General features: G+C 40.4%; 1 protein-coding gene across 1 annotated transcript in view; it reads left to right on the forward strand.

Annotated features, from left to right (window-relative positions):
- Nucleotides 1-25,150, forward strand: part of TMPRSS7 (transmembrane serine protease 7) — a 64,449-nt gene that overhangs the window by 27,304 nt on the left and 11,995 nt on the right. The window contains exons 6-12 of the mRNA XM_075073564.1: nt 798-991; nt 2,169-2,207; nt 4,618-4,846; nt 8,185-8,315; nt 10,554-10,666; nt 16,788-16,894; nt 24,778-24,914. Of these exons, the coding sequence (XP_074929665.1) occupies nt 798-991; nt 2,169-2,207; nt 4,618-4,846; nt 8,185-8,315; nt 10,554-10,666; nt 16,788-16,894; nt 24,778-24,914 (950 nt within the window). The remainder of the gene's footprint in view (nt 1-797; nt 992-2,168; nt 2,208-4,617; nt 4,847-8,184; nt 8,316-10,553; nt 10,667-16,787; nt 16,895-24,777; nt 24,915-25,150) is intronic.

Raw genomic sequence — 25,150 nt, forward strand, 5'->3', positions numbered from 1 at the left:
TCTCTAGTGCAGGTTCAGCTTATTCCAGCAAAAGAGTTGTTTTACCAACATAGAATTATACCAGTTCCCAGAGAAAAAAAAAATTATGCTGACAAAATGACTCTTTTTGCCAGAATATCTCCATCTACACTAGGGCTTTTGCTGGAATAGCTTTAGCTGTTTGAGCTGTGATAAGAGTGTATTATTTTTTTTTTTATTTATTTTTAACTGACACAGCTGTGTCAGCAAAACATTTTAATATATAAACCAGGGTTTAACTATACAGGTAAGGTACATTTCTACCACTATAACTCTGTCTATACTTGGGCTTGTATCAGTTTAACTAAATTGGTGGTAAAACCACACCACAGTCACATAGTTATACTAATAGAACTTTAAAATGTAGACCAGGCTTTAGCCAGGGGAGCAGGCAGAAGATAGATAGAGGCTCAGTGCTCTTATGAAACCTAAAGATCGGATTAAATAGTAGTAGAAACTGTTTTAGGATACTGCAAAGTGGTTGTTGGAGAGATGGTCTTTCCTTCATTCCTTAGGGAACCAAGCCAACTCCAAATCAGGTGGAAAGATTTCTATTTGCCTCAATAGAAAGTGGGGGGCCTCTGAAAGTTACTCTAATTTTTTATAATCTTAAATCGTGTCTCTGAAGAGAGTGAGAAGGCCCAGTGTGTCAAAACAATGTATCCAGATGTAAAATGGGAATTGTACTCTTCTAAATCACTATCCAGAAGCCCATATAAATGTCCAATCAGAGGAACGCTGCAATATGACAGACTCTATATATGTACATTTAATTTCAGTAACAACAACAATGGAGGCCTTCTTATTCATTTCTGGATCGTATTTGTGGTACCACAGGCTAAAGGCCAAGTGTTCTGTGAGGACTGTGTGGCTGCTATTTTAAAGGACTCTATTCAGACAAGTATCATCAACCGGACCTCAGTGGGGAGCCTTCAAGGGCTTGCAGTCGACATGGACTCCATCGTATTGAGTGGTCAGTATTTGTACGTCTGCATCCTTAATGAATTACTTTATATATTAAAATAGCAACTGTTATAAAACTACCAGCTCTCCTATCCCCAGCCTCACTATTAATTTATGATAAAAGCCAAAAGCTACATCGAGTTCCCATTTCAGGTGGAAGTTGAACTGAGGCACTGAATCCAAAGGCTCCTAAAGTTTGAGAAGGTTTGAATTCAGTTTAATGTTGTTGGCACCATAACACCGAACTTTCTGATTTTGTGTCACACAAATCCCAGTCCTCACACTAACATGAGTTCAATCTGTTTGCCTTTAATCTAAGTGTTGTGGTTTTTGTTTTTTTGTTTTTTTAAAGAACAAAGGCAAAGGACCATGCTATTGTAGATGAGGACCTTTCTCATCTATGTCTGCCTAGAAAGGGAACTGTGCACGGCTCCTGCCCTGATTGTGGGAGGTGGTGAGAGACTTCTAACCTAGAAGAGTCTTATCCTCACCATGCACTCCTCCCTGGTTGCTCTGTGGCTTACTGAAAAAAATCGTACATGACTGACGACCAGAAAGGTCCTATCCTGTATTAAAGGCCTAATCTTGAGGGTGCTGTGCACATTCAATTCCTATTGCCTTCAGCAGCAGTTGAATGTTCAGCAGCTCATGCAGTTAGGGGCCTTAAGATTTTGGTGAGGACGAGGACGCAAGTGATGCATCATTCAGTGCATTTGCTGATCACGATGCCCCAAATCAGATTACAACATGCGCTAGCTGAGCGGTGTGGTCCCTAAGATCTAATACAAAACTCTATGTTCTGCTTCCATAGTGGCCAGATAGGCTACATACCTGCAGAGTGTGCTGAGATGCAGATAGGGTTTCTGATGATCAGCAATTGGGCAGGTTATAGGATGGATGGGATTTTCTCAGTGTTGAATCTCCCTTAAAAGTGTGAGAGAGCTGGAATTACTAAGCTTTTATGAATTTATTCCACAGAATTCTCACTGCTTTTTTTTCCCTCTGCTCAGACTGTTCAGGGGTCAGACACTCTCAGCAGAGTATTATGAAACTGATAGCTGAAATATGTAAAATGTATCCGTTACAAAGTTTTTTTTTTAATATGGATTTGACTAGATTTAAATGCTGGATTTTTGAATTCCATGTAAAATATGAGCAAGTTCACTTTAGTTTCTTTTCCAGTGCAGCTGGGCTACGATCAGATTATTCATCAACAACTGGAACAGGTAATTCTGTTTTTTTGTTTTTTGTTTTGTTTCAATATTCACTCTTTTTCACTTGTATGAGGTGTGCATTTGCTCAGTTTTGTTCTACAAGGTAAAATTCAGCTATGGCATGTATGTGTGGAGCTGCCATTGCAGTCAATGGGGAGTCCTGCTTGTCCCCAAGCTCAGAATCTGTCTCTGAAAATATTGTTTGTTTGGTAGTATTTTGATAGCTATCACAAACCAGTATCGATATATGATTGTAACTACATCTCTGTGACACTCCAGAGGTTTAGGTTTTGGGGGTGTTTTATCTTCCTCCACTTTGTTCCCTCTGAAATTACATAATGAGTTTAGTGTCTGAATGAATCCCATAACTTAAAGCAAAAGTTGCTCAAAACTGCTTATTTTTCCTGACCTTATGGGTTGATACCAGGCAGATCCCCACTTGGTTTCAGACTCTTGCCATAAATCAGAGTTGCTTGAAACTCAGATCTTATTTGTTAAAATGTTCCTGTACTTGATTGTTTCTTGGATTCATTCTAGGCTATAGCAGCAGTTGGCACGGGGTCTACAGTGGTTCTTTCTATAGGCTTTTTAAAGTATTTAAAGGAGCCATTTATGGAACTGAAATAGTATAAGATGTGTGTTCCAACTCCATGGTAGTGGCAATAACATGAAGACCAGATCTTAATTTAGTCCTGTATGCGGCTCCTCTAGATGGAGAAAGGGGGAGGGGAGGAGGAAAAAGAGGACCATTTGATACAAACAGATGTTTGAGATTCTCTCTCCTAAACCCCATGAATGAAAAAGATGACATCACGTTCTAGTCTTCCTTTGTCCACATGATACACTCACTGTGTATGTGAGAGCAGTTGGTAAGTGGTATTTAAAAGAAGCTTGATACTGGAATACCATGGGGCTGCAGGTGAACATTGAGATTAATTTGCCAGAGCGGTCTAGGAAAACTTGCACTGGAGTTATCTTGTTTCATGTCTGACTTCAGTTAGTTATCGAAATGATTTACTTTCACAATTACTAAAATAACCCACAAAATTACTGTAGTCAAATTAAATTAATAAAAATTAGTTGTCGGTAAAGCTGATCTTGCAATGGGGAGAGGGGGTGGAATGAAGACCTGTTCTGAATCAAAAATTGATTTTTGGTGACTAATAACTGCACTAATTCTGGGGGGAAAGAGTTCAACTATGCGAGAGAAATTGAGTTTATGTTGAAGGTATGTGACACTTATTTATGCCATTCAATCATTGATGTGAACAAATATTTCAAGAATATTCACGTACATTTGAAAGCCTCAGAAATATCTGCTTTTTCCTGCATTGACTCACCACTGATTAGTCTCTTAGCTCTAATAATTTACACTTTTGCAAAGAAGACTTGTTGGCAACTTTGTTAGGAGCTTGCTGCTACTCATCATGTTAAGAAAGCAAATTAAATATTTCTATCAGTTGCAACATAGTAATACAGCTGCTTTTGAGTTCACCCACAGATGCATTTACAAATACATGCTTTTAATTTGTAAAGATTGAGGTAATTACCTTGTGTGGGTCCAATTCTCTTGCATTCACACCTTCCCCCTCTTTCCTTACAAAGAATTGTGCTAAGAGTTTCAGGTATGAATAAATTGAAAATCCCAAAGCTTTTTTGAACGGAAACCAAGGACTTGACAGTAACACAAATTGGCTCATATTAACTTAATTTAAGGTTTGCAAACTTCAGTGGTACTTTCCAATGAACTTTGTTCAAATTTCGATTTTTGTCATAAACTGAAACCAGACCAGTTGTATGTGGTTTGGGGCTTTCCTGGGAATGTTGCACTAAACCCTAATAATTTGCATCGTAGACTTGCCAGCAGAAGAATTGTTAGCTTGTTTCTTTTAACAAGCAGAAGAGCAATAACTAACCAGATGGACACTTCAGATCAGAAACCTTAATGACAGCAATACAACAGTGCACTTTGGATGCTCTGAAGCTTAGAAATCAATGGTGCATAGTGGAGACCAGAAATCACCTGGATTTCTGCCATGTGACTGGGCAAACTTTTCATAATGAACAATTAGAATTTACCTCTTCTTTCTGTTGACCCGTGAATCCTTGTATATGTCAAATATATTGTGCAAATAGCAGCTTTTCAAAATGACAGTACTTCCAGTGCAAATGCTCCTTCAAATATTTATTCATACTGGCATGCACCATGCTTTTATTCTCTCTCAATTTTCTTGTCACTATAACTGTCTTTAATCATAGACTTGTGAATAAATGAGGCGGTAAAAGCCCGTGGGATATATTGGCATATTCTGTTCACAAGAACCTTTATGAATACAGTTGTTACTTTTGCTCACCTAGTTTCACTCTTCCTGATCAGGTGCAGTGAGTCAATATTAACGTTGAAAATGTGATATTTCTACAGGAACAAATTGCATATACGATCTATATGCAGATCGTCTGCATCAGCACTTTCCACTGGACATCACTGCTACCTCTGGGAGGATGATTTGTTATTTCAAACTGAATGCATTAGTGGGCCATCTAATTCGTCTCTCAATAGCATCTATTCACATTGAAGCAGATAACTGCATCACTGACTCACTGACCATTTATGACTCTTTGATGCCAATCAAAAGTAAGATACTCTACCGGTATGTATATATTTAAATGAGAATTCTTTGGTTCTGCAAACTTTTCATGAGGTGTTTTTGTGATTTTTACTTTTTAGTTTAAGTCCTCACTAAATTTTGTTTTTTGTACAAATGATAATCAAGAACTTAATTGTCTTACGTGAAGAAATGAGTGGTCTTGCTAATTAAAAGGCATTTGGAAAATGATAAATATTAAACTTAGATGCAAAAGTGTGAAAATATGCAGCTTGTTATTGGGCAGAATTTCCCATTTCCTTTCAGGAATTTCAAAATTTATCCTGTGAACAAATTAGGAGACATCAAGAAACTCTTTTCATGTGTGAAAACTGATAGCCTTGTACTGCTCTAACAACCGCTAGCCTGGTTCTGCTGACACTACTCCAGCTCCATTGCATGGTGCTTTATCTCAGCTGTCCCATGGCTTTCAATTGCACGTAATATTTGTATTTTAATGATTGTCCAGTTTATAACTTATTTAAAACTTTGAGTACTGTGAATTTTTATAGCTGGAGAGAGTTGGTGAATGAAGGATCTGGGTTCTTTTTTGGAGGGACAGACAAATATTTTTGTGTGTTTGTATTGTACCTAGCACAATGGTTCTTATGCTCTGATTGGGTCCACTGGATACTATTGGAATAATAATAATAATTAATAATAATTAATATAGAGTACAGGAATTATATGGGCAGTGACAGCTTCTCCCACTCTGCTCAAGTGATTCAACTCTGACCTGGAGGGAACACCATGTACAGATGGAAAGCTTAGTTTTGTAGCCCTTTAAATCCCTTTTCCTGCCCAGCAAGAGGGTGAACAAGGGAGGTGGATTTTGTATTCTGGACACCCATCCACTGGAAACTTTACTGAGATCACAGGCTCAGTTCATACAGGCTACCAGACCACTATTAGTGGCAACATGCTTGTTACACTTTTTCTGTAAGTGAAACTGTGAAAGGCCAATACAACTTCCCTGAGCCAGCCAGACTGTGAATGACTTCAGAATGTTAATGTTTTGGTTTTCAGAAAGGTGATGAGACCGTTAGGTTTTGTCATCTGTACTCTTTTATCTCACACACTAACCAATGTCAAAGTTCAGGGCAATGGTGTCAAACTGCTTGGAGTCAGGAGTGGTGAAAGCTTCCTAAAAGTGTGTGTGGGGAAGCGGGGGGAGGAGGGCAGGACACATCAGAGCCCCCCAGCATTCACCCCTACAGCTGGTACGCTGTCTGGAGTAGCTCGTGACTGAGAGTGCTTACTTCAGGGCATACTGTCAGAAAACAGGGTAGACCCTCCAAACTTGATGTGTTCTATATTTAGATTTCACCAAGCCATTAACAAATGTGAACATCTGGATCACTATAGCAGTCTCACCATGGAATCACAGACAGTCTCCTTAGACTTCTCCAGTCTATCTTGCCACTCTGACAAACTGGATTTAGTGATAAATGACCACTTAAACAAAAAATCACACCACATTCAGGTTGTTTCCAGTCTCAAGAGATGAATCACTTAACCTAGATCAGTTGGTACTCTAGATGATTCTACACCTAAGACAATAACTGTAGCCAGTCCTGTAATAAATTTATATAAAGGTTGATTAACTAGAACAAAGGACTGACTTATTTACAGGTTAAAGCAGGGATCGGCAACCTTTTGGCATGCAGCCCGCCAGGGTAAGTCCCCTGGCGAGCCAGCCCGATTTTGTTTACCTGCCGCGTCTGCAGGTTTGGCCGATCATGGTTCCCACTGGCCATGGTTCACCACTCCTGGCCAATCGGGGCTGCGGAAAGCGGCACGGGCCGAGGGATGTGCTGGCCACTGCTTTCCACAGTCCCCATTGGCCAGGAGTGGCGAACCATGGCCAGTAGGAACCGCAATCAGCCAAACCTGCAGACAAGGCAGGTAAACGAAACGGCCTGGCCCGCCAGGGGACTTACCAGGCAAGCTGCATGCCAAAGGTTGCTGATCCCTGGGGGGGAGGCGGGGTGTGTGTGCACACGCACACATTACCATCTAAATCCTAACATTGACAGAATTGTAACGATCTGCCTATTCAAAGTGTCTTTCAGGGCAGACCCAGGAAGCAGCCCCGAGTTCAGTTTAGAATCTCTGGCCCTTCAGCCAACAACCAAAAAGATGCAGTTTCCTCTTGTCAGAGATTTTTTAATTCTCTTCCCCCAGAGTTTATGATGATGGGTTGAGTTCATGTGCATGTCTCCTCTTTCTGGGTTGCGGGGGGCAGGAAGCAATCAACAGAATAGACAGACAGATGGAATTTGAATAGACAGATTTGCCCACTGATGTTCCGCAATGGTTTGTCTGGTGTCTATGGGCCTTCTTTAGTTGGGCAGGAGATAACAGCTCCTGTGGCAAACTAGTATTTCACACTTTGATAATGCTTCTCTCCTGATTGTGGGGATTTACAGTTTCAGAGCAAACACTTAAATATTACCTTATAATATCTGTATTATAAGTGAGATTGATACATGCAGCAACATACAAGTATTTCATAGAATCTAAACACTAAATACATTCTTTAGAGACTAATACCTATTTTGAGCAAAACTCACATACAGGTGACCTGGCCTGGTCTCCAGCTACAAGGTTGTCATTTCTGAGCTAATGCCTGTAGCCTGGGCAAGAGCTGGCATTTGGCCTGCCAGCATCACAAATGGTACCTGTACTCTCCCCCCGCCCCCACTCATGGGCCTGCAAGGGCACCCACTCTAGGCTTCAGATCAGTGAGGTTTAACTTAATTCAGCAAATTTTATCTTTGTTTCATAAGGCAAGTCCAGGATACTGGCTTCTTTCATATCCAGTTCTTAAAATATTATTATCTTGGCAAACATTTCAAGTTCTGAGGGCTGGAAATGAGTAAGACTAGCATATGGAAGGGCATGTGCGTCACTAGGAGTTGTGGGAACAAAATGTGTGTTGCTCTTGGAAATGCCACCAGATCTGACAGGGCTGTATTTCTCTCTCTGAGGAGTGTCCTTTTATAACTAAAAAGAATAATATGGTGCAGCTGATCAGATGTATTTATTGTGTGGTTTATTTTCAGTATTAAAATGGAAAACCTCAAAACAGCTCCCCTCCCGCACCCAAAAGCAATAGTAGCAAACCATAAGCTTAAGCTTCACTGTTTGCTGACCTGAAAATAGTGTGGAAGCACATGTCCTTCTAGAAGGGAAGGTCAGTGATTTTTAGAGTAGAGTTTGGACAGAAGATGGCGTTACAAACTTGACTGTCCCATGGAAACTTTGCACATTTAATAAGAAGATTAATGTGCTTTTAATACAATACTATTGATGTGTGTGCTGTCACTTTTTTTCCCCCTTAGAATCTGTGAACCAACCATCTCATTAATGTCATTTGTTTCCACAAATAACTTGATGCTGGTAATGTTTAAGTCAACACAAATACAGCAACCGAAGGAAGTTCATGGGTACTTAGAGGTCATTAAACAAGAAAGTAAGTTATCATTTTAAATGAATTTGTATTTTTCATGGAGATGCCACTCGGACACCATAGGCTGACTTAATGAATTTGGATAACTCCTGGACAGCTTCTTCTAGTACTTCTTTCGCTTCTACCTCCTATATCATCTCGAGCTCTCTCATGTTTTTCAGTACCCACTTGTCTCTTCTGAATTGTTTTTATCATGCTGACTCCTAGCATGATACAATTTCCCTATTTTTCTTCTCCCTTTCCTGTCATGTTTGGTCAGCATTAAGTGATACAGTCATGGAAGTACAGTTAAAAACAACTTGACTCAACTTGTATTTCAAACTAATCACCAGTCCTATACTCCAGTATGCCAGTAGATGGAGGTGTGGTGCGCCTTATTTATAAACAGTCACTCAGTTAGCAAATATTCCTCCCACAGCTTCATGTTAAGAAGATGTTATTTACTGCAAAAAGAACAGGAGTAGTTGTGGCACCTTAGAGACTAACAAATTTATTTCAGCATGAGCTTTCATGAGCTTCTTTGGATGCAAAGCTCATACTGAAATAAATTTGTTAGTCTCTAAGGTGCCACAAGTACTCTTGTTCTTTTTGTGGATACAGACTAACAAGGCTGCTACTCTGAAACCTGTCATAATTTACTGCAGGCAGCTTTTCATGATCACAATATGCTACTATGCGCGGGACAAGAAGTTGCTGCAGATTTTTGACCAACTGAAGGGCCACTGTCCATTTATAAACATAAACAAATCCTGTGTTTGGGGATGTTGTTTTAATGAGTCATGTTTATAAGAGGAGTGCTTAAGAGGCAACCAGGAATGGGGCCCCATTTTGCTAAGTGCTGCACAAGTACAGTGCATGGAGACACAGACTGTCTAAAAGAGCTCATAATCTAAATGGGACAGGCACAGGGTAGGGAAAAGAATATAATGGACAAGTAGAGTGAATGATATGATGGGGGTAAACATGTTGGTTCCACAATTTTATTCTTGGCTTGTGGGGTATGGGTTTGGGGGAGTAAGGAGAGGATAAGTTACATGGAAAGGAAACTAAAAGGAGAGGGGATGTTGTAGGGGTAGACGTGGAGTGAGGCTGAGCTGAAGAGATGGTGAGGGAGGGGTTAAAGCAAACAGCCAATCAGCACAGGTCAGAGGAAGTCCAGTCTCTGAGATCATTAGCATTCCTGGGCATTCATTAGCTACTTATGCAACTGCTCCTATAGCCTAGAGTCTGACTGGCAGTACTGAGGCTGAAGGTGTTGAGTACTTAAGTATTAAAGCTGAATTTTGTTGTTTAACTCTTCATATCTTGTTTACATTTTAAATTTCTCTGTTTGGGCAATGAATATAGACAAGCAGGTTTTAGACCTTTGTGATTCCTCCATTTCTTTTCAATTTCTCTTTGAGATTAAGAGATGACTTCAGGTTAAAAGTACTTGCTTGGGGAACAGAAATGTGATGAGAAAGGGCTCTACAGTCTTGCAGATGAAGGTATAACTTAGTCCAATGGCTGGAAACTGAAGCTAGACAAACTTAGAGTGGAAATAAGTGCAAATTTTTAATATTGAAGATATTTAACCATTGGCACAACTTAAAAATTTACAAAGAGAAATTATGAGAAGTTCCTAATGCCTGTGTTATGTAGGCAGTCAGACAATATAATTGAAATGGTTCTTTCTGGCTTTATAAAACAGAGATTCTCACACACTACTACAGTGCTGATGGTTTTTGGTTGCAAATACTTTACTTGGTAATATTTTAGATCCATGTAACTGAGTGTGATTAAACTTTCAAACGTAAAGGCACTTTTTTTTTAAACAAACCCAAAATACTGCTCATGAGTCTGAGAAGGTCTTGTAAAATGGAAGAAATGGCTTTTGTGAGCCACCTCTACTTTTGAGCTGCAGTGTGTTGGCTTGAGGTTGTTAGCTGGCAGCTGTGGAGGACCGAACAGTTAATATGATCTGGTGACTTTCCTGTTTTGGGAGAGACATGGAGTGGATTTTCTGAGGCAGCATTCTTGGAGCTTGCCAGTTCAGTGTCTGCATTTTCAGTGCCACTCTGCTGCTGCTATTTTTGTCCAGCTCTGGCCTCTGATCTTTTGTGGGTAGGCCAGAACACAACACTTAAGTTGTCCTGTTGTGTAGCGAAAGAACAGCAACTAACTTAGACACTTATCCAACAGGCTCCAAAACTGGGATATTTAAAATAATGTGAAACTTCACCAAAATATTTCTTTTTTTAGAATGTGGAAAAACGATATTGGCAAAAGAGAAAACTGGCTTTGAGGGGCGAATTGGGAGTCCATATTATCCAAGCTACTATCCTCCAAAATGTATTTGTACGTGGAACTTTCAGGTAATGTCTTTTCTTCTTCTTTAGGCATTTTGCATAATTTAGGCAACAGAATCCTCAGAGAAGGCCAAAGGAAGGTTTTTGCTAGGTAGTGACATGCTTTCTGAGAAACGGAGTAGTCATCTTATAGAATGGTTATTGTTGAATACATGCAATGCACTGGGACTTGTAGAAGGTAATCACAGAAACACCCAACAGAAAGTAGCATCTTGAAATAGACAAACGGGGTCTGCAATAACTGTGGCTGTGAATTTTACTTGAAAAGCCAGGAGGCGTCCCATGAAAGATTAAATTAGATTTATTTGTTAACAAGAATTATTCATAAAATGCTTTGATGTAAATAATTTAAAATGTGCATGTGTGAAGTCCCTTGTGTAACAGAAAGCGTGTTCTGTCTGCCACCATTCATCTGAGATGTGGGGCTGGATTGTAGGAACTCAGCATTCACGGAGCTGGTATCACATTTTCCACCAGAGTTCAGCACCTCTCATTTTAAAGCTCAAGGCAAGATTTTTCAACACCCTGGCACCCAACACTCACTTCCCTGCTTAAAGGGAAGCTTAGCTTTTTTGGAAAATCTGGCCCCTGGTGCTAATGTATACAAATGTAAAGCGACACAAAACAGCGTGAAGTGCAGTGACACCGGTCCATGGGCTGTGTGTAGACAGTGTTTGCCTTCTGAGTATCTCCACTCCAAACAGTTCAGCCAGTCTTCTAAAACATCTCAGACTGATTCTGCACAGTCTCTACTTCTGTTGAAGAAGTGGCTGATAAATGCAGATAACTAATGTAAAATACTTGGTACCTTTTTGGATGGTCATTTAAGAAAATGTAGGGCCTTATGAACACATTGAACTGGAGTAGTATTACTTTGAACTCCTCTGTGTTGTCCTCTCATATCCATGGATCTGCAGGCACTCTTCATGCATTGTACTTCTCAGGAGTCATAGTGACAAGTCCTAGTTATTTGTGATGTCAGTGAATAGTCACTGCACTAGGAAAACAGACTGAGTCTGTAGCCTGGGGGTTACAGCAGTCATCTGGGATGGGGGAGACCTATATTCAAGTCCCTGCTCCAGTGACATTCATCACTTATACAAAGTGGAATTGCTTCAACAGAAGAGCGTGGGAATATCTACGCTGGGTGTAATTCCCAGCGTGAGGAGATGTACCTGCACTAGCTCCATCAGAGCTAGTGCACTAAAAAGAGTGTAGCTGTGGCAGTATGAGGGGCCAGCCACCCTGAGCACGTGCTGTCTGACACGAACTCAGAGCACCATGGCTGTACTCTGTTTGTAGTGCACTAGTTCTGTTGGAACTAACTTTGATATTTTTCCTCAAGCTGGGAATTATGCCCATAGCTCAAAGTATAGACATAGCCTGAGGGAATGAACACCACATGATAGATGTGCAGTCTCCTTGTTTAACTTACAGTTGGAAGGTGCTTAAACACTACCATCAGGAGCATGAGGTAGTATGCAAGGTCTTGGAAAAAAATTTGAAGGAGAAAGTAGTTAAGGACATTGAGGCCAATGGTAATTGGGACAAAATACAACATGGTTTTACTAAAGGTATATTGTGCCAAACCAACCTGATCTCCTTCTTTGAGAAGGTAACAGATTTTTTAGACAAAGGAAATACCATGGATCTAATTTACCTGAATTTCAGTAAGGCATTTGATACAGTTCCACGTGGGGAATTATTAGCTAAATTGGAAAAGATGTGGATCAATATGAAAATTGAAAGGTGGATAAGGAACTGGTTAAAGAGGAGACTAAAATGGGTCGTACTGAAAGGTGAACTGTCAGGCTGGAGGGAGGTTACTAGTGGAGTTAATCAGGGATCGGTTTTGGGGCCAATCTTATTTAATCTTTTTATTACTGACCTTGGCATAAAAAGTGGGAATGTGCTAATAAAGTTTGTGGATGACACAAAGCTGGGAGGTATTACCAATGCAGAGAAGGACTGGGATATCATACAAGAAGATCTGGATGACCTTGTAAACTGGAATAATAGTAATAGGATGAAATTTAATAGTGAAAAGTGCAAGGTCATGCATTTAAGGATTAATAACAAGAATTATTGTTCTAAACTGGGGATGCATCAGTTGAAAGTAACAGAGGAGGAGACGGATATTAGAGTATTGGTTAATCACAGGATGACTATGAGCCGGCAGTGTGATATGGCCATGAAAAAAGCTAATTGGGTCTTGGGATGCAACAGGCGAGGTATTTCCAGTAGAGACAAGGAGGTGTTATACAAGGCACTGGTGAGACCTCATCTGAGATATTGTGTGCAGTTCTGGTCTGGCCTTCCATGTTTAAGAAGAATGAATTCAAATTGGAACAGGTACAGAGAACGGCTACTAGGATAAGCCAAGGAATGGAAAACCTGTTCTTTGAAAGGAGACTCAAAGAGCTTGGCTTGTTTAGCCTAACCAAAAGAAGGCTGAGGGGAGATATGATTGCTCCCTATAAATATATCAGAGGGATAAATACCAGGGAGGGAGAGGAATTATTTAATCTCAGTACCAATGTGGACACAAGAACAAATAGATGTCAACTGGCCATCAGGAAGTTTAGCCTTGAAGTTAGATGAAGGTTTCTAACCATCAGAGGAGTGAAGTTCTGGAATAGCCTTCCAAGGGGAGCAGTGGGGGCAAAAGACATATCTGGCTTCAAGACTACACTTGATAAGTTTATGGAGGAGATAGTATAATGGGATAGTCTAATTTTTGGCAATTAATTGGTCTTTGACTATTAGTGATAAATATGGCCAAAGGCCTGTGATGGGATGTTAGATGGGATGGGATCTGAGTTACTACAGATAATTCTTTCCTGGGTGTCTGGCTGGTGAGTTTTGCCCCCATGCTCAGGGTTTAGCTGATTTGCCATCTTTGGGGTTGGGAAGGCATTTTCCTCCAGGGCAGATTGGCAGAAGCCCTGGCGGGTTTTCGCCGTCCTCTGCAGCGTGGGGCACGGGTCACTTGCTGGAAGATTCTCTGCCCCTTGAAGTCTTTAAACTATGATTTGAGGACTTCAGTGGTTCAGACATAGTTAGGGGTTTGATACAGGAGTGAGTGGGTGGGTGAGATTCTGTGGCCTGCACTGTGCAGGAGGTCAGACTAGATGATTATAATGGTTCCTTCTGACCTTAAAGTCTATGATATAAAAACCTGTGTAAAATAGAATAGAGAGATCCATGCCATAATATCTCATAGCTCAGTGACTAAGGCACTCTTCTCAAATGGGAGAAACACAAGAGAAAATGCTTTCTTCACCTCAGGTAGAGGGGGCAATTGAATTCAGGTCTCCCACATCCCCAGGTAGTGCCCTATCCCCTGGGCTAAAGGTTATAAGGACGCCAGTGGAACCACCACCTCCTCCCCCTTACCCCCCAACTTTGTGACTCCAACCTGAAAAATCAAAATGTTTTGGTAATACTGAAATGTCACTGTACCTTTCAATGTTACTGATACATTTTGATTATTTTTTATTTGGTCAAAACCATTCAGGAAATTTACTAATAGTTTTGTTTCTACTGAAATTGCATTTTTCAGTCTTTTAAAATATTGGCAAAAAATTTTCATCCAGTTCTGGTTGCCAGTTTTATAACATGGGCAAAACATTTTGCCCTAGTTTTGTTCTCAGAAACAGCTGAAATATTTAGCCTGTATCAGACTTCTAGCACAGAAAGCTTCAGCCCAAACAGTTTAGGTTTGAAGTTATAAGCAACTGAAAACAGGCTCTTAGTATAGCAAGTGTTGGGCTCAAGTTATTACAAAGAAAATAGTTGGTTAAAAAAAATGATTCAAAATTTTGCACTTGTCTCACTGTGGAGACAGACCAGTTTCCAAAATTTTTTGGGAAAACTTTGATCACTTTTCTAAGTATTTTAGAACTTTTTTTTTTTCATTTGCACTATCATTGTTTGTATTGCAGTAGTGCCTAGCAGTCCCAGTCATAGACCAGGGCTTCTATTGTGCTAGGCACTGCACAAACACAACTAGAAAATGACCCCTGCCCCAAAGAGTTTACAATCCAAGGATCAGCCAGAAGATGGATACAGACAAACTGGGGAGCACAAGGAATCAGTGAGACGATATTGGTCAACATGATAGGCAGTGGTCTTGGCACACCAGCAGCCTAACTGTTGTCAAGCATGAATGTGAGGAGGAGTTTATCTGGAGGACAAAAGAGAGTTCTATTGTGAGAGCTGCAGGGACACCAGACTCTGTGCTTTAGCAGAGAATTAGAGAATGATCTCCAGCTTGGAAGTCCCTTCCTTTGCATTCTGTGGTGTATCCTGATCTCCCCTGGAACATGGAAGCCCATCAAGTCTGTTTAACTTGCCTTGCACCCTTGGAACTTGTTAAGGTATTAAGGGAACAAACAAAGAGCCAGTTAGTGTAATAGGAGGAAGGGTGTAAAAGGAAATAACTAAGAACAGTGATCTACACAGCAATAGTGTATTAAAAGTGGTGAAAAAGATTTGGAATTTGATGAGAAGGTAAGGCAAAAAGATTCAGAATGGGGAGTAGCCCTTCTTTTCTTGGTGGTAGGATATTGAGTGGGTTGGGAGCAGGGTTGAGGTGGAAAACCAAAGCATAGATTAAAAATGGGATGTGAACAAGCCAAAATATAGATATAGCTTTTTGGAAGTAGGGATGGAGAGAGGTTGGACTCGAGAGAGAGAGAGAGAGTGGAGGCAATCCAGCAGGACTTAATAGTTTTGATGTGGGAGGAAAGAGTAAAAAACAAACAAAAGTTTTCAAACATGTATATTGAGGAGGATAGTGGTGTGTTTTTATGGTGATGAGAGGGAGTTGGGAAGTTTAAAGTAGGGAATAGGAGTTAAGGGTTTTTCCACATTGTTCTTGAGCTGTTAGGATACTTAGGCAGAGGAGAGATGTGAGCCTCCATAGAAAGTGTGGGAACAACTGGTAACTTTGGTAAATGAAGTGTTGGTAGAGTGGAAAGGGATGGAAACCTAAAGTGAGTTAAAGGAGAGGAAATCAAAGCATCAGAAAGAGCCATCAATCACACTCAAGGAATTGGGGAGAAGGGAAGGAGGAACTCGCTTAAGAGGTAGGAGTTCAAGTGGTGTTTTTATGTGCACGTTAGGATATTCCAACTGAAGTCAGCAAAAAGTGAGAGAACAAATAAAATGAAGTACTGAACGGTGAATAGTGAAAAAGAACTGCATGTATACATAACTAGGAGGGGATGAGTAAGGGAGCTGGAGAACCAAGCAAGGAATAAGAGATAAAGGGAGCAGATTGAGTGACTGTTGTATTGTTGGAGACTAGACAGAAGAAAATTTGAATGACCGAGTACAAAGGGAGAAGAACTGAGACTATAGTGAACTGGCCCCAGATTGCAGAGAGGACCTTCTAAAAAGCTTTTACCTTGTCCCCTGCTATTCTTAACTCAAAAGGCCTGTCACAACATACACAGGAATTGCTTTTTGGTATGTAGGAACTAATTCTAGCATGGTCAGTGCGTACTGTGCAAATGCTGTGTGTGTGGCCAAATTACACTTCTCTCATCAGTAAAAGATCGGGATGAGATCATGACTACTAGCTTCTAGTCACTTGTCTTCTGTTCCTGTAAAATGGAACCTCTGTTGATTACCTGTGTCTGTGATATCCTTAGACTTAATCTGGGTTTTAAAATGCTTTGGAATCCTCTGGATGCAATGTGCTACCAAAAAGCATGATATGAAATAAAATAAACCATAACCTTGGTGAACTGGCACAGATGTACCTTTGTCTTAGCTGTCAGTCAGCTATGGCTGTCTGCCCCTGCAATAATGAAGTTGGAATAGGCAGAGGCCTTTGATCTCTGTTTGAAAGCCGCATTCCATATATAGTCAGGAGATGAAAGGATTGTTTGCTTATGAGGGATAGAAAGCCTACAGCTGCACTTGGCTTCTGCCAGCCTAAGCTTTTGCTGGCAGCTGAAAAACCATCAGGCCTCCTCAGGTGCTCTTTGTTGAGCTGTGCAAGCCAGTGCTCTCCTGTAGCTTGGTATCCTGAGAGCATAATAACTAAGACAAACCTAAAGAGTTTAATTCTCTGTGTGCACAAAATGTTTTTACCAGCTTTCCTGCTTGTTCGCTACAGACTCCTCAGAAAAGCCTGGGTATAGCGCTGAAGTTTCATAACTACACTATCAGTGAGAAGAGCATCAAGGGCTGTGAGCGGGGATGGTGGAGAATTAATGAACGCATGTAAGTATTTCCACATGGATGATTAAACTAGGAATTGTTGGTAAACTCATTCACGCTCCCGAGGCATCTGGGTTAGTAATCCTTAGAAAAAGGGGGAAGAAGAGTGATTCCTAAACAAGCACAGCATTTGTAACATGCCCCTTTATCTGGATGATTTGTATAACTATAAACCTAAAATCAGATATTTTTCCTACTAAAAGAACAGCTAAGCTGAAGAGAAGGTGCTCGCTCGCGCGCTCTCTCTCTCTCTCTCTCTCTCTTCCCCCCCCCCCTCATGTAGGAGAGAAGAATGGGAGAACATGATGAAGATGGATGTCCTGTGAACCATGCAAAATAGCTTTGGGTTCACCAGGTTAATCAAACTGAATTTTTTGTACAACTTCTTAACCTGTAACTTAATTTCATGATTGCTCACAAAAGATATTGAGTCTAATTGGAGTCTAGTGAAAGCATATCCGGTATCACGGAGACTTTATTAGGGAAGACGTGATTCTTCTGTCCCTATCTCCATTCCCCCACCCAAAGTGCTAAGCTGGCATAGTTGGGTGCCCCGCATGTGGTACATTTACTATCTACCTATCATTAGACTATTGCTGATTCTTTAGTACCCCCCCACAGGCTCTTTGCATCCTTTTTTTCACTCTGTTGTAGTCCTTCTCCCCCAACTTCCCTTCACCCTTTACTTGTTGGGTTCCCCCCCACCACAATCTTGCTTTACTGGAACATCAAATCTAATTAGCTGTTAACTCAAACTTTAACTTCTGAACCTACTTTGGAAACTAGTCCAAGTTTGGGTCTACCTGAGGATATGAAAAGCTCATTAGCTAGAACAAGGGAAAAATGCCTTCCCATTGTTATAATCCTATACAGTTAAGTATTTAAATGAGAGGCTCAACCTCCTTCTGAAGCTTCTGGCATTGATGTTTGATGGAAGCTAGTTACTGGACTACATGGACACTAAGTATTTCCCATATCAAATAGATATCCAGAGGACTTCATTTTTTCCTGAAATAGTTATAGGGTACCTGTGAAATTCCCCAGGGCACAATCTGGACTATTGAACAGCTGTGTTCCCTCAGTTCTCCAGACTGGGGTGCCTTTTACATTGCTTTGCTGTGAGAGTAACCACTCCTGGTCTGCTCTCACATAGCCTCAAACATGTAAATCACTCCCAGCTATTCAGTATGAGGGCTATGGCCAGCCACTCTTGAATTACAGTGCAGGGCAACACCAGCAAATTCCCAGTCCCAGACTTTTCCCCAGAAATGTGTGTCTTGTACTGCCCAGTCCTCTCCCGGACAACACAAGCTCCTAGAAAGTCTGTCATTTTATTAATAGAAAATGGTATATGCACAAATCCTGTTATCTCAAATGCAGTTTCCCAAACACTTCAGTCTGAGTACATTGGTTTAGAAAAAAAAGTAAATCAAGTTTATTAACTACAGAAAGATAGATTTTTAAATGATTACAAGTAATGAGGTGCAAAAGTCAGAATTGGGTACAAGAAAATAAAAAATAATCCACAAACTAGTATCTAAGTTAAGCTAAATTAATTCAAAGCAAAGGCCTCTCTCACCTCATGTTCCAGCAGTCTTACTGGCTGGATTCCTTTCGGCCAGGATTCCTCCCCCAGTTCAGTGTACTTGCTTTGTCCTTCAGGAGGTGCTGGTGCTATAAGCAAAGAGAAAGGGGGGAGTATTTTGGGGATCTGTTCCCCTTTCTTTGAAAATCACCTCCAGCTGAGATTCAGGAGACAGTCTGTGGGGACAAGAACCTCTAGCTACTTTGTTACCAAAATATAGATTTCTTGCCCACATCCTTTTTTCTTGCCAAAGAATGGTCTCTTAAACAGGTGATAGTCAATTTGATTTTGTTGACACCTGTCTTTTGTCTCTGAGGAACCGGTTTGTGCCTGCTTTTCTAAACTTGGAACATGTCTCAGCAATGTCATAGAGTAGAATCTTATAACTTTACATAGAATGTTGTCACACACATTTTACAGGACAGTAATGATCAGCAAAATAGGAGTTTTCAAATGATACCTGACAAGGCATACTTTGTGCAACATTGTAAAAAGGGTGAACATAGGGATACTGATTGTCACAGAACCTTGAAGGATTTAGGATGTTAGAAGACTTCTTGGATGATTTCATATCCAATGTGATATCTGAAAATGAAGCTGAGGTGGGGCTTTATTAGTGAGAATCTCTCTATGAAGAACTTCTTTTAAAATAAGTTTGCCAACTGTTTGCCTTCTGATTCATAGGAATTTTTAAAAAAAGTATGGCCCGTGGTGACTTTATTGTAGTGGTTTAATTTCAAATGTGAGGACTGGGACCATATTCCTGATCTTGGTAACCCAGTGATATTACAGCTAGGGCTGGGTCAAATTTTCCATTGAAACTGCTTTTCAAAGGAAAACCAGGTGTTTAAACAAACTTTTGCATCAAGTGTCTGCTTGCATAGAAAAATTTGGGCGTTTTGCCAAAACAAAAATCAGTTCTTTCAGTTTCTCAATGCAAGGTTTTTTTGGGGGTCAAAATAGTCCAGTTCTGACCTGTTCTAATGACAGCATTAGCTATGTTGGGTTAACCTGGTTTAAAAAAAACTACTGGAGACTCGCATGGTTTTGAGGATTGGAGTAAGACCTTGGAATATACTGTAGCTGTGATAACTGGGACCTCCCACCCCAAAATTACTACAGTTGTCTTTTCTGATTACATGGGGACAGGTTTAGCCAGTCAGGGACCCACAAGTCCTACTATATGACGTTCGCTATCTATTCAGTGAGTCCAAAAAGCTTCTGCCTACCCAGAGAGTGCACACATTTTGAGAATAGATTTTGCTAAAGTTTTTACAGACTTTTAAAAATAGATGTCTTCTTGTTAATGTTTGTGTGTGTGTGAAAACACCATCAGAAGAATTCCATATACTGTGATAAACTGTAAAAATTTCCACAAGTGACTGTTTTAAAAAAATACTCTGCTTCATCGCCTCATTGTGTGTCACATCAGAAGTAGTCACTGGCAGGTCATCTTGTATGGGTGAAAGGAGACACTCTCCTGGCTTTGAGAGCAGGTGGTCAAGTATATTAGCTGGTTTCTTTGCTACAGAGGTGTGTTGTGTGCAGAGTGGAGTCCCTTGTGTGGAAGGAAGCTGAGCAGGTCTCTGCTAGCTAGTAGGGGGAAATCAGATGTCTAATAAACCTCCTGCTGTGTGCACACTCTGGCAGGCTCTCTCTTGCTGTGGGAGTGTTAGCAAGCATGTGGCAAATGAACCACATGCACTCCTATTGGCCTTGACGAAATACAGGAAGTCCCTGCTCCTAGTAGTAGGGGAACAGAACTGGGGAGCTTGGTCAACAATGCACTTGCACAAGCTCCCTTCTGCTTACCCATATGAATTTGGTTTGGGGTTTTACAACGAACACTTTGCATAGCTGTTCTCATGCCATTTAAAAAGCCCTACACCTCTCTCCATTTGCTGCTGGAGCAGAATCTCCTCCATCTGTCAGAAATACTTAATTTTGCTTTGCATGGTAGCTTTATTGCACCAAAGTCCCTCACAGAAACAAGTTTTCCCATTTTTTACAGCAGATGGTTGTGGTGCACACAGACACCGGTTAATGTCCATTAGTTCCTTGAATTCTCATGAGAAGTGGACTGATTAACTTCTGTGCTACCTTCTGTATTGAATATGCTCTTATCTGTTTGTGCAGCATCTAGCACAATGGGGTTCAGGTCCTGTTGTGATAATGGGGCCTAGAAATTTAGCCTAATTGTAAGCTCAAATGTAAAAAATGAGGTGTAAGTTGTAATGATAAATGGTGATGCAGGGGAAAAGGTACGAAACAGAGACTGACTGAATTGTGCCAAACAAAAAGGCCGACTGATATAACTCAAGGACAGTGTTAAGATCATACCTGGTAAACAAGAGGAGTTGGGGACTGGAGATCAGTGAATAAAAATTGGTGTGTTAGAAACTAGGCCTAATTGGTGGACAAAATAATGAGGATGGGGAATTCTAACCACCACTCCCTTTTGAGGTTCCTAAAGAGACTTTGGGGGGATAATTGGCTACCAGAGCACCATTATGGCTGCCATCCCACTATCTCTTGACACCCCCGCAGATCTTCGTCATCTTGAGAAATATGCTGGCCAGAGGGGGACGCCCATGACATCCCCCTCAATACTGGCTTTAGCTAAATTCCAAACACCACCTGAGATGTGAGACTTTGCCCCCTTTTCTCCACTTTCCCACCTAAATATGTCATTTTCCTTCCCTACCTTCTTTCTTCTCTTGACTATCTCTCTCCCTTTTCCTTCTATCTAATAAGTGTCTAGCTTAGCTGGCCAAACTGTGTATTCTGTAACACTGCTGTAAGCCTGTGATTAGAAACTGACAACTAAAAGCAGTGCCCTTAAAAGGCCCAATGCTGTTAGAAGTTTGCCAGGTCTCAGAGTAAGACTATGTGCTGTCCTGGCATTTTTCAAGCAGCGAGGTTGCAAGTGAATGTTAACACCAGTCTTCCTTTTTTCTGTGTCTTTAACAAAAGGTTAAAATTATTAACGGCATGTATGACATCATATTAAGCTGGTTGAGGTCTGTATATACCAAACCTTGTTTAAAACCCAGTCACTGTCCAACATTAAACACCTGTGGCCCAGATATTGAACCTAAATTAATACAACAGAACTACCATAATAAACAGAATGAATAAAAAATAACTTCTAGTTCCAGCCTACAAATCAGTCCTTGTCAGACAGTGTCTCAAATCCAATAATTCATCTGATCCTTCCTTGAGTTTAGTAGGCGTTAACCAAAGCTGTTTTTGAAACAGTTCTGCTCTTGGCTATGCTTGCAAAATCAAGGTGTTCAGCATCAATTCAACTGCTTCCATTGCTGTCACCTCTTGATGATGATGGGTATTTTGCTAGTGTAGATGAGTCCTTAAAAATGACAGATTATTCCTCATGATGAAATGTTAGTTTGGGGAACTTTTCCTTTATTAGTGTCAAATGCTAGACCAGCCTCAGTGCTTAAATGTTGCTCAGAATTTTTTTCCACTTTCAAAAGCTTACTCTATTTTTAAAATGAGTCTAAAAGGCTGATGGATAGCATTCTTTTATTATTTATATTTTTCAAATATACACACTAAATATTTATATTGTTTTATGGCAGTGTCTGCAGATCATGTGCAGTCTCTGTGGCATCTTTTGATGAAAGATGCCATAGAAATGCAGCTGGACAGGCTGGCTTAAGTGTTTCTTGGCATCTATGGGCAATTTAGCTTTCTTAGGTTCAGTAAGTGGCGTCTAGGCAGAAATCCAGAGAAGCTGTTTGCCAAGATGGCAGCTTAAACAAGATGTGCACCCAAGTCAGTTCTCCATCTTTCATTCAGTCCACTTGTTTAAAGACTTTGCTTTCAAAGGGAAAAGCCCTTGAATATTAATAGTTGATGTGGGCTTGGTGTTTCCTTGCCAGGTAACTTATTTTTTCCCTGGTATCCTTTCTCTCAAAACATCCAGTTCCTCCTTTATCCTTCTGACTCTTTCCTGCCCTCTCCTGGAATGCTACATTTTTATGAGGACGTGGGGACCACTTAGGCTGGTCACCGTAAGACCATTTGGGGAACATCTTTCCACCAGTTCGCTTGTCATGTCTATACCAAACATGCTTTCAATGTAACATTTTCCTTAATGTTTTCAAAAACTTTTCATGGTGAAGTTTTTGGGTTCCAGTATTTATTTCGCTACAAACAGAACTATAATCTAGTTCCATTTTGAATTATTTTACACTAACTGAAGGAGCAAAACAGAATAAGTTTCCATGAGACAGCACGTGTAACAGACTGCATCAGCTCTACCTCTCAGAATGGCATCTGCCCTTGCTGGCAGAAAGACTGCTAGAAAGTTAAAGGTGCAATACAGACAAGTCACCTCTCATAGCTACATTCAGTACACCCAGCTCATAAAAAAATCTTCCTAAGTTGTTAGATTCTTTTTCAGATTTTGGTCCTGTTATATTTTCCAAACCCTTCTACTGTACATGCAGTGGAATGTTTCTGATGCTACCACGAGGAAGAAGAATTGTTGTTCTTAACCTCTGAGGCTAGGACAACAAGTAATGGGCTTAAATTGCAGCAAGGGAGGTTTAGGTTGGACATTAGGAAAAACTTCCTAACTGTCAGGTTGTTTAAGCACTTTAATAAATTGTCTAGGGAGGTTCTGGAATCTCCATCATTGGAGATTTTTAAGAGCAGGTTGGACAAACACCTGTCAGGCATGGTCTAGATCAGGGGTCGGCAACCTTTCAGAAGTAGTGTGCCGAGCCTTCATTTATTCACTCTAATTTAAGGTTTCACGTGCCAGTAATACATTTTCATGTTTTTAGATGGTCTCTTTCTATAAGTCTACAATATATATCTAAACTATTGTTGTATGTAAAGTAAATAAGGTTTCAAAATGTTTAAGAAGCTTAATTTAAAATTAAATTAGAATGCAGAGCCCCCTGGACTGGTGACCAGGACCTGGATAGTGTGAGTGCCACTGAAAATCAGTTCGCGTGCTGCCTTTGGCACACATGCCATAAGTTGCCTACCCCTGATCTAGATAATCCTTAGTCCTGCCATGAGTGCAGGGGACTGGACTAGATGACCTCTCGAGGTCCCTTCCAGTCCTATGATTCTATGATCAATACATTGGGGACTTAGGGAGCTGCCTGTTGCTATTAAGTTTTCTTTTGCAAATGGCACTAGTCAAACTGACAAGGAGAAGGCTAGCCATAGTAAAATTATACTAAGATTTGAGAAAGCAGCCCTCTCTCCCTGCCCCAGTCAACCCGCGATGCTAAGCTTCTTCTTTTCCCCCAGCACAGTTTCAATAGGGGAAAAAAATATTTCTGGAACTTAAAAACCTAATTGCCAGGTGGTGGTGCTTCTGGACATAGCAACGAATGCAGTGAGAGTGCTGTATTACAAGTTAAGAATTATGTTCCAATGAAGATGAATGCTTCCATGTATCTTCTGGGTCAGCAGTTTAACACAGTTGCCATAGTTTCCTCATTTCTACCTTAAATCTGGAGTGTTAACATTTTGAGTTCACTTTATCCATTAAAGCCTGTTCCTGCAGTGATAGGAGTTTTCTGTAGATGGTTTATGATGATTTCCCTTTCCCACCATCATCCCCATGGTGCCTGAGCACTTTGGCTGCACAGCAAATCACCGTACCCTGTCTGAAATCACGGACTTACTGAAATCTTAGGTTCAAATCCCAGTAGCAGTTTTGCCAACTCTCATGATTTTATCACGAGTCTTGGGATTTTTGGTGTATATGTTCAAGCCTCAGCTCCTGGAGTCAAGAGACTACATGCAAAAATCTTAGTATTCATTAAAGAAAATTAAGTTTCTAGCTCTCACTCCTGCAGGGACCAGCTTGAATGCATGCAGTGAGAGCCTAAGGGCTCAGGACCTATAACGCAAAAATCCTGAATATGTTGTTTAAATAAAGTCTCATAATTTTTAAGTCAGTCCCAATATTTTTTGGAATGGTTGAGGTTGGCAATATTACAGTAGGTTCGATTTCCCCCTTTGTAGTTCAGTGGGAAGTAAATTGATTGATGTAATTTAATGTGCATGTGTTTTTTCAGATGAGACCTATTCTCCCTCCTCCCCTTAAAAAAAAAAAAAAAAAAAAAAAGCCTCATCTGATCTGAGGGATAACATCACACTTCTCATTTGCACTTGTCTCCTAGGCTAAAATATGTTTGGCAACTACACTGTGTACCAGGTGTCTGCACTTCGATGATGTTGTACTTAAATAGTATGTGAAGCACTTTAGGGCAAAAGCAGCTTTTTAACTAATGTTATCATCACTCATTTTTAGGTACTGTGGTTACTACATTGATCACCAAACAATTTTCCGTGTGGCAAGCTCTGTAGTTAACATTGAGCTTCAGTGTAGTTCCAAGCTTTCAGAGCAGCCGTTTCTGGTAGAATATGGCAGCTACAACATCAACCAGCGTAAGATGGTTTTCAATTTTTTCCCATGCATGTTTATAAAATCCCTTTTTGAAAAAAATATTTATCACAAGTTTAGTTTTATTAAGATTCATGACAAATAAGTTTTGGATTTCCTGAGAAACTGTGAATTAGCTTGAGAATAAATATTCCAAGGAAATCCTGTTTTCTTCACTAATCTTAAAGAAAAGACTTTAAACCTAAAATAAGTCAGTACCTGCTCTGAAATTTAACTGGTT

Source organism: Chelonoidis abingdonii, chromosome 1, assembly GCF_003597395.2.
Source record: "Chelonoidis abingdonii isolate Lonesome George chromosome 1, CheloAbing_2.0, whole genome shotgun sequence".
NCBI lineage: Eukaryota > Metazoa > Chordata > Testudines > Testudinidae > Chelonoidis > Chelonoidis abingdonii.